This window comes from Eurypyga helias, unplaced genomic scaffold, assembly GCF_000690775.1.
Source record: "Eurypyga helias isolate BGI_N326 unplaced genomic scaffold, ASM69077v1 scaffold4565, whole genome shotgun sequence".
Classification (NCBI taxonomy): Eukaryota; Metazoa; Chordata; class Aves; order Eurypygiformes; family Eurypygidae; genus Eurypyga; species Eurypyga helias.
In genome coordinates this window covers 52983-62891 of record NW_010249403.1, presented here as the reverse complement: position 1 = coordinate 62891, position 9909 = coordinate 52983, and the positions used below count along the sequence as shown (strand labels likewise).

The following is a 9909-nucleotide window of genomic DNA, read 5'->3' as shown; positions in this document are numbered from 1 at the left end:
CCCCAGCTTGCGTGTACCCCCCCCAGGCACTGGAAGGTGCTGTAAGGTCTCCCCGGATCCTGCCCTTCTCCAGGCTGAACAAGCATCAACTTCACACGATCGTCCCGCAGCGAGGGCTACTCGACCCCCAGCCCCCCAGTTTAAACTGCAGCTGACCTCCCCGCTAATGACGGATCGACAAAGCCATCTGCCCCCGGGGCTGGCCAGCCAGCTGCACCCCCTGCCCCCCCCGAGGTGATGCTGGCTTCAATTACCGCAGCTCCCAGGGCGCCGGGGACACGCGGAACAGCAAACCCCATCTGCCGGGTCTCCAGAGCGACGTCTGCCTCGCCAGGACAACGTAAACCACGTCACCTCGAACGCAACGGCCGGAGGTCCCCACCCAACCCCGTCCCCTCGCGGTCTTCAAGACGGGGCAGACCTTGCGGCACACCCCGGGGGCAAGAGCAGACCCAGATCAGGGCGACGAGTTCCCAAACGGTTCTGTGAGCGCAAATCACAGCGGATACAGGACAGAACCCGCATCTCCAAGAGAAGAATCATAGAATGGTTTGGGTTAGAAGGGACCTTAAAGATCATCCAGTTCCAACCCCCCTGCCATGGGCAGGGACACCTTCCACTAGACCAGGTTGCTCCCAGCCTCATCCAGCCTGGCCTTGGACACTTCCAGGGTCTGGGCAAGAAGCTATCAGCTTTGTTGCTGCTACGAGCGTATTCTCACACTGGAAGGTTAAGAAGTGTTTATACTTAATATACTTAATCCCACACACCCAGCCACAGCTTTGAATCGTTTTGCCTCAGTATTTCTTACAAACCGGTGTCCGTTAGGACAGAAGGAAGCAGCCCACGCTACACGAGAGGCACCTTCCCACTTAGACGAGAGGCGCCGTTAGATTTGGCAAGCGATGAGCACGCAGTTCGATACCTGCACTGCTTCGGAGACGGAACCAAAGAACTGATGGTTGTGTGCCCAGCAAGACAATTTCAGGATATTCGTGAAGGAAAGCTGATGGCACAAGTTCTGCCCATGACGTACCGCACCGGCACAGGTCAGAATCAAAGGAACAAGTCTCAGCCTTGCAAACACGCACCACGCACACCGGTGATTTTAGCCAGGCAGCGCTAATTCTTTGAGCAGCAAAAGGCTGTTTTTTTGATTCCATAGTGAATCAGAGAGAGGTGACAGATTCATCCAAGGGTAATGCATCCACACCGAAAAGGAAGTTTTCATTAGCTGCCTCTTGTGGGAAGCAACCCTCTCATGTCACATGGGATGGAGGCTGCAGTGCAATTTCAAAAGCCTCTTGTGTCCCTTTTCCTGAGCGGGTTCCAGTCCCTTCATAAAGGATTAGATTATAATTTTAATAGCCTGTTCACAAGGCTGTGAGGATTGAAAGGCTTTATCTTGTCACGTCAACGGTCATCTTCCTGTCAGCTGCCCTGCCTACAGCAAGAAAGAAAAGAAAGAAAAAAGCAGAAAAGCAACCCCCAAACCCTGGGGCGGGGGGTCCTCAGCGCCGCAGCCCGCGTGGTTTTTTTGAGCAAGGATGTAGCTTGGCTCTTCTCCTGGGGGAGAAAACGCCGTAGCGTGGCCCTTCCCCGTGCACCGCGGCATCACGGGAGAAGGGAGGTGGCCAAGGGAAAAACGCAAAGGATCCAGGGGATGCGTTTGCCCTTATCATCTGCCAACGCTGCAGACAAACGCTGTTCTTAACAGCGGCTGCATTTCCGAGTGGCAGAACAGGACCGAGCTCTGCCCCAGATGTGGCAGCTGGATGCTCTGCGCAGGAACCATCCCTAGTCCCGCAGCCAAAAAATTAAAAATCATGCTCATCCCTGGCCAGTCTGAGAGCCGGCCCTTGTGATCCCCAACCTGGGAAGGGATCTTGGGATGGAGGAGGCTCTTCCTTTCAGCCCTCTCCCACTGAATCCAGGGAATGCGGTGAGCTCGGAGCCAATCACAGCGGAAAGGATGGCTCGGTCCGTGGATGGATTAACTAAAGAGCTGGGCTGGGTTGCCACGCGAGGCACCTTCTTACGGCAGGGAGGCTCCTTTCAACAATGCTGGTACGGAGGAGCCGCATCCCGCATCCAGGCACACGGCAAGAGCCACTGGAGAGACAAACAGCCCGTTGGGAACAAGAAAACACAGCAGCGAAGGAGAGAAAAGCCTCCCGAGTCAGCGACAACCCCCCCTCTCCCAAATAAAACCTCTGCCCAGAGCAAGAGTGCCACCACCAAAGCTTCTGAAATCTCTGCTCTTCTCTACTGCGCTTCTCGTTATCTTTAATTATTAGGTGTCACAGGAAAACGGCTGCCTGCCTCCCGCAGGAGGGAAAACGAGAGACCTGGTAACTATTTCTGGGCTGTGCAACCCCTCCCCTGTCTTCAGAAAGCGCCTTCACCACCGCTGCCTCCCCCTTTCTGGCTTGTTACTGCTCTCTTTTTCCACGTACGTGTGGCCGCAGCCGGTACCAATAAACTTGAAACGATTTTTCACCATGGAGGTTTCCAAAGGGCTAAGGGGGTTTTTGTTTCAAATCATTCCCAGACCAGCTGCGGAGAGCCTGAGCAAGAACAGGCATCGGGCTGTCTCCGGCGTGTTCCTCCATGCAGCAGGAAGCAGGGGATAAAAGCAGGCTGTGTTGGAACGGGAACAGGGCATCCGCAGCGCTGCAGGAAAAGGGGGGCCGGGACGGGGCCGAGGCACACGCTGGCGTTATTTTAGCAACGGGCGTTCCGTATGGGTGGCTTTCTGCGAACGAACCGTACGCTTACGACGAAGGCATTTTATAGCACGTTTTGTAAAGAAAAAGCACCAAACCAACCAACGCCCTGAGCTTAGGGGCGCTCCCCCCCCCAAACTCCCAACGGCACCCGCCGCGCGCTTCCCGCGTTTCCTCAACGCGTTGGGCGTCGTGCACCCCCTTCGCTCCGCGTCTCCTGCTGACGACGCTGGCAGGAGGGGTAATCGCAAACACCTTAGAATGATCAGTCTTCTGCTTTGAACTTTAATAACGGGCTTTTGGAGCGTTTTAAGAGTTTACTGAAAACATCTTGAACTTTAAAGCCAAAAAAGCTGCTGTACAATATTACTGATAGTCCAAAGATGAGTATTAAATTAAAAATAATAGGTCTGAGAGCAGAACCTCGTTTACCAAAACGGAACGCCTTAGTCAAATGGCGTCACAGGATTGGTACAAACCGGCTAAAATGCACACATCGGCCTCAGGTTTGCTACAGATATTTAAAAGAATTTGGGGAAAACAGCCCCCGAGCCTGCTGTTTGCAGAGCCAGTTCTCACCCCGCGTTGTCTCGGGCAATATTGCATCAGCCCCTGGCGCAGCCAGCAACGTCTGGGCGAGCTCAGCCAAAGCAGCGCGGGCGGCACAACGGGCACACGGGGACTTCTGGCCAAGCAGCTCATTGACAAGGGATCCCGGCCCGTGTTCGGATCCGGCGGGGGGGCGGGGGCACCGATTAGCTCTAGGAGAAACGCAGCGGTCAAGCGATTCGTGCCTGCTACCCTGGGCGCTGCTGACCACAGCCCGACTGCAGCGCGGCTCCGAGATTGCGCCAATGCTTCAAAAATCAGACCCAAGTCCGGCTACAGCACAGGGACGAGATTTTAACGAACCTCTTATTATGGGGAATTTTGAAGCAATCTGCTTTACTCCCTCGAGATCATTTGAGACAAAGACTAGCAGATGCTGCAGTTCCTAGAGGACTGTCTTTAATTTGTTTTTAACCCAAGCTAAAGAATAGGTTTGCTTATACTTTCGCAAGAATAATTTCAGACTCAGAAAACATTTGGTTAAGAACAAAGGTTCCCTAAAGAAACCTGAATTTTGCCTTAAATAACGGGGATTTAAGCCCAAAGCAGATCCTTCACAAAGGTGTGGAATCATCCAGCTCTGACAGGAAGCTGATGTCTGCACCCGCGAAATTCAAATGGACACGACCAGGGTGCTGTGACCCCCATGCTCTGCTGGGAGGACGGTTCTAGGTTAAGGCTGTACGTGAATACATCCGAAATCAGAACAAAACCATCCTGTCACCCTCTAGAAGCCAGGCTTTGTTCCCTTCCCACTGCGCAGCAGAGCCTAATCCAGGGAGAGGAGCAGCAGCTCCTGAGCGACGGGCTGCAAAGGTCACAGGTGATGAGAAGATCCAGCCTTGTCTCTGCACGTGCACGCACGCAGAGCACGGCTGCAAACCTGGGCAAGCCCGCAACAGGAACCCCCTTCCTGCACGCAGAGCGCCGGGGGGATGAGAAGGGCACAAGAAGGTGCCAACGCAGCCGCCAGCAGAGCTGGGATGGGGTGATCCCTTGGGCAGACAGTTCCCTGACAAAGCACAAGACACTCCTGATACATGGCCTGTGGCTCTTTCTTATCCAAGATTCAACCTCGCTCCCCCTCTTCACACCTACCACGTTAACTCTTGCTTACAGACCACCCAGAGGGGCTGGGTTAGCGTCACCAAGCCCCTCAGGCAGGGGGACAACGCACGCAGGTATCAGTCGTTTCACTCCGGGAAGCCAACAGCCCAGTTTCACATTAGCCTTTGCACCACGGCAAGGAGTCGCCCAACTTTGACCTCCCAGCCCACCAGCGCTCCGACATCAAAAATAGGGAAAAAAACCCCAAAGAGCAGGCAGTGCCAGCTCACTGCTGACGGTGGGAAATTTTCCTTTGCCACAACACTGGTTAATGAGTGAGCTGGAGAGGGCCCGGTGACAGTGCCCTCTTTGTGCTGCCTGCTTATTTATTTATTTTAAACGACAGTACGAGCTTTTTGAGAGGCCTCATGTTTTCTCTGGCTCCCAACAAATGCCAACACCCAGCACAATCGGCAGCCCGACGGGAACAAAGGACACCAGCGCTGCGAATCCTGAATCGCATCCTGGTGGAAAACGGGGAGGAATGGGACAGGAGTCCAGGGAGTGCATAACCAGGTGTCAGAAACACGACAGGGGTGCCTAGAAGGTGTCTGTGTTCAGTTTGACACCTCCCATTGACAGGATAACCCAGGGAATAAAGGCAGGCAAGCAGAGGACTAGGATGTTTACGCTGGTTGGGACACTGCTGGGAGATTCCCAAGAGCCAGCAGGTAGGAGGGAGAGATAAGAGCAGCTTTTCCTTGGTAGCTGTCTGGCAAGCTGCAGCACCCGAGACAAAGAAGTGTTGGGCCAAGCAAAGCTCAGATGAGCCCTGGGAAGGCAGATCCACATTCGCTATCCGCTTTGCTGACATCAGGAAATCCAGCTCCGGCTCCTACCAACACTCCTTCCAGATTTCCGGTATTGAAGACCTCTGTTTACAGGGATGCTGCACTAAGTTTTCCCATGTTTGTCACCGCTACAAGCTGTAGTAAGTTACTACAGCTTCCCTTATAGCTCAGTCCATGCTTCAGTTCTCCCTCTGCTGCTGCTGACAACAGCTGAGAGACCAGACCCAACTGTAATTCTGGGCTGTGGTCTTGCAGCTGTTCTCTCAGTGGACCCATCTCTGTGACGGGACTCATGGAACCAGGAGTCGGATGATCCGGGCACCAAAAAAGACACAACTCCCCTCGCCTCGAGATGCAAAGCCCTACCAAAACAGCATCTCATCTGCAAAACTAGGAACGAGTCCCAGTAATCCCAACGCCAGCTACCACGCCTGGTGCCAGCACACGCTCCCCACCAGCTCCTCCCAGAAGACCCGCTCCCCAGCACAGCGCTCGGAGCGCTTCCAGCCAAAGCCCTTGTCTAACAGGAGCTGTTTTTCCCCAAAGCAACACCAGCTCCTTCCAAGTTGCGGTCAGATGCGACTCTGTGCTGATGTAGGCTTCCAGCGTGTTTGTTAGCTGCCCTGGGAGAGGAAAAGAAGTTGTGCGGTCTAAAAAAAGCCGTTTTCCTCTGGAGGAAGGCGTGTATTTCAACGCGCTGGCATCAAGCGGTAATTGAAATCAGGGTGCGAATCATTCCCAAAAGCCCTTCGTTACTTACTGTGGGGTCTGTCCAGAGAGAGCACTTTGCACAGGCCTGGCAGGGAGCCCCGGGCGACCGGGGGTGTTGGCAGAAGTGGTCGTAGCCGTTGATGGCAGCCCGGCAGAGGTAGCACATCTGAGCGCCGCAGCGGCAGGACATGCGGTTGCAACCCTCCGATTTAATTAGGCCAGTCCCACACTTGTGGCATTTTCTAATTCGGGCAGCTGTCATTTTCTCTTCTCTGCAACGCCAGAGGAGGGAAAAGAATTAGAGACGGGACGTTTGCAGTCACCAGGCCTGCGGTAAAATTACTATTAGACTATCCCAGCAATGCTTTAACGCCCCTTTCCCAGTGCACCTCTTCCCCTCCAACGCCATCCCCACGGGCCACCGCTGTTCCAAGGAGGTCTGGGCTCAGCTCCACTTGGACCTAACCCACGACAACTCCAGAACAAATTAAGTGAAAGAAAGTCAATCACCGGCTGCGTGCTGCAGACCCCATCCTGGTTTCCATGTGAGCCAAAATGCCGCAGCGCCAGGCTCTGGCTTGGAAGGAATTTAAGCTGTAAGTCGAAGGGCCAAAGGGCACGCGGATGCTTGACTTGGCTGCGGAGAAACACAGCCCTGGAGATAAAGTTCAGGAAAAGCAAACCCTTGGCTGTCATCTGCTAGCTAGTTTTATGTTTGCCCGTTGCTCCGGCTACAAAGTCGCCACGACCATATATATTTTTTTATTTCCAGCTGCTACGCTCCAAATTTATTTGGTTTTTGTTAAATTTAAATCAGTAAGTGAAAAACAATCACATCTATCCCTACAGAGACTGGGCTTTCCCCCTTAAGATTCCCTACGTACATTTTTCCAGACGTTATTGCTGTAGGTTCAAGTGGTGGGTTTTATTCTAGCGGAGCACAAATGGGAATCCAGGACAAAGCACGGTCCCCGGAGACATCCCAGCAGCGACGCGCTGCAGCGCAAAGGCTCAGCTCGCGGCAATACTATTTTGGCACAGAAATGGAGGAAAGCCTGGGTCGGTTAATTAAAAGACTTAAGAATATAAGTTGTCATGCTAAGGGCCAATTTTCTGACCGCCGGAGATCACGTTACAATTTAATTCACAACCCAGAAGTGAAATCTGATGACAGAAGCGTAGAGACTGCGTTTCATTGAGGGAAATGCTGGGCTGACGATGGGGAACAATCTTCCTCAGCCAGGCATCTCCAGCCCACTGCTTCAGCAGAGCTGCAAAGTCAACCTATGCTTGGGAGGTGTTTTTGCGGAGGATCCCAGCAGCAAACCAGGCGACAGCACAGCCCCACCGACCGCTCCATCGGTACAACGGGGGGAGCAGGGAATGGCGAGGTGGGTAGTGCCCTGCAGCCACCCAAAGCTCCCACGCAGTTATGCCTGCTGCGACCTGCACCCAGGCTTTTGGAGACACGCCAGGAACAGAGAGGGAGAAAAAACAACTCGAGGGTGACTTTCCTCTGAGCTGCAGCTGCTCTTCCCTCTGCTACTCAACAGGATGCTGCTGATGCAGGGTTGTTTTTTTTTTTTTGGAAACCTTGAGCAAGGCAGGAAGTTTGGCCTGAGCTCCAGCTGTGCTTCCCTTTCCTTACCAGGGCTTCAAAAGGAAGTTTTCATTGTATGAGGCAGTAAGACTCATCTATCCACAGCAACATTCCTCCTAAAGGTTTTGAAACTGTTTTTTTTCCTTATTAGGGACATGACAACTCGTTCCTCTTTCCTCTCACCCCTCTTTCCTACAGGGAAAGGAGTGGCCGAGGAAAAAGTCCTATCAAGTCTGTAAAGATTTTGTTCTGAATCAGGGACTACGGGATGAGCAAGCAACAGTCATTCAGCCTTCCAGAGACGGCACTTTCCAGCCTCTCCTCATGCCAGGCAGACACTAAATCAGAGCGGAAAGGTTTGGGCAACACGGGCAAATCCCATTTGACTGCACAGACATGCATCTCCCTGGATGAACCTTCCTTTATTTCCTAAAGGGAAAGGATTTTGTTATCTACCGTAGCAACGAGATCAAAAGGGTTTAGGGTAGCACTCAAGATTTACACTGGAGTGTTTAAAAATGTGACTCCGTTCTGTAATGATCCCTACAAACCGGTTAGAAACAGAGATGAGCTTCTGTAAGAAAACACATCCCCTCCCACAAAGCCACCGAGCAGTAGCTGAGCAAACCGCCTGTCGTCACCAGTCTAGGTTTTCAAAGGGCAGTAACGACTGACTGTGACTCAGCGCGCTGCTTTGCCTCCCTTCTCCCCCCCTGAAGCAACACTAACGGGGATTTCTCACCTCTGAGAAGCCCCAGGTGTCAGCCTGCGAGACACTGGGCTAGCCAGAGGAACAGGCTGGTCTGCTGACAACTCTCCCACGTTCTGGAATTACCCACTGGATCCTCTGCCAAGTATCTTTCACAGAAAGAAATCCCATCCCGGGTGCCTTCTGACCCCTCAGCTCTGACATCCCTAGGACCTCCCTGATGGAAGGTAGTGACGCCCAGCAGGACTTGGGGGTCTCTCCCAGTCACAGGGTTTCCAAGTCCCAAGAACATGGGGGTTTCTCACCCCTCCACCCCAGCACGCATCACCCAGCGCATTGCTGGTAAGAGTTCATCCATTCACCCCCACGTTTGTGTCTGGTTGTGGAGTTTACTCACATGGACGTCCTGTATTTGATGTCATCCTTCTCAGCCAGCTGCTCGCAGGTGAGGTTCATGTGCTCCTTCCACAGCCCCTGGCACTTCCGACAGGTTTCCTGAGGAGGATAAGTAGTATTAAAGAAAGAGAAAATCCAGCACACCGCTAACAGCATTAGGAATTGCAAAAATTCCCGTTTTTTCCCCCACCACGCTGCAGGTTGTCAGCTGAGGATGGGGTTGGCAGTGTGGAATAGCGGTCTGCAGGTCTGTCCTCCACCAACAGTGAGTGTCCAAAACAGGAGCCAAAGGGTTGCCAAAGTACAAGAACACAGGTAAGAATCCAGTCCCTAAATCCTAGTTCACCTAAAACTCATGAACAGCTACCAGGCTCACTAGTTACTTCCCCGAGGAGACTACAGAGTTGAAAACATGGTGCTAAAGGGTATCAAGATCATCCTTTTCCTGAGCAAAACCCTTCACCTCTGTACCAAGGGCTTCAAGGTCAGCAGGCGATGGAGACGTCGCAGCTGCATTGAGCACTCTGCCTCGCTGTGCGCACAAGCAAACCCGTATGACGCTTTGTAAAACCTCACAAAATAAGGTTCAGCTGTTCACTCCCATAAACTGCTTTAAAAAAGGCAGGATGTGGACAAATGTCCATAAACCAGAGGTGGAATACCAACAAATATTTATGAATTTAACCAGAATAGCTGAACTAAACTTAGAGCAAGTGACTGAATTCTCCTGTTCTTGCAAACCTTTTAGCAAAAGAGGCTCTAAATCGGGGACTGGTAAAGCTGCGTGGAGCAGGAGAGCTGTGGAGGCACATTGGCAAGGGAACTTGGACTAACGCTGGAGAGAGAGATGATTTTTTCGGTTGGCTGGCCAAAGAAAACATAATTTTGTTTTGGGTCAAACAAGAGATTTTTTTTTTTTCCCCCTTTAATTTCAGGAAGGTTAAAAAAACATGCAAATCAAACTTGGAAAAAGTACATGTTTCACAATCCAACTGTTTCATCTTCAGGATGGCTGGGGCTTAAGCTTTTAAATCCAACTTTCTCCCCCTGGCAGGAAAACCCATATGGCTGTGAAGCATCCTCTTCCCCTCCCCGCCAAAGAAGGTCCCAGAAGAGCTTTGCCCAGCTCCGGTCGCACTATTAACGAAAAACGACGACTGCAGGGACAGATCTTTTCTGCTTGCATTACCTTCATTATATTTAAATGAGGAAACTGGGCTTTTATGAGAGATACGATAGAAGTAACTGCGTGAAGACACA

The 9909-nt window shown here is 52.3% G+C and overlaps 1 protein-coding gene across 1 annotated transcript in view; it reads right to left on the bottom strand.

The window, feature by feature from the left end:
• The window catches only part of RNF216 (ring finger protein 216), a gene marked incomplete at its 5' end in the record, with an annotated part of 61426 nt that overhangs the window by 4115 nt on the left and 47402 nt on the right, over window positions 1-9909 (bottom strand). Inside the window, 2 exon segments of the mRNA XM_010151333.1 lie at window positions 5990-6216; window positions 8651-8748. Of these exon segments, the coding sequence (XP_010149635.1) occupies window positions 5990-6216; window positions 8651-8748 (325 nt within the window).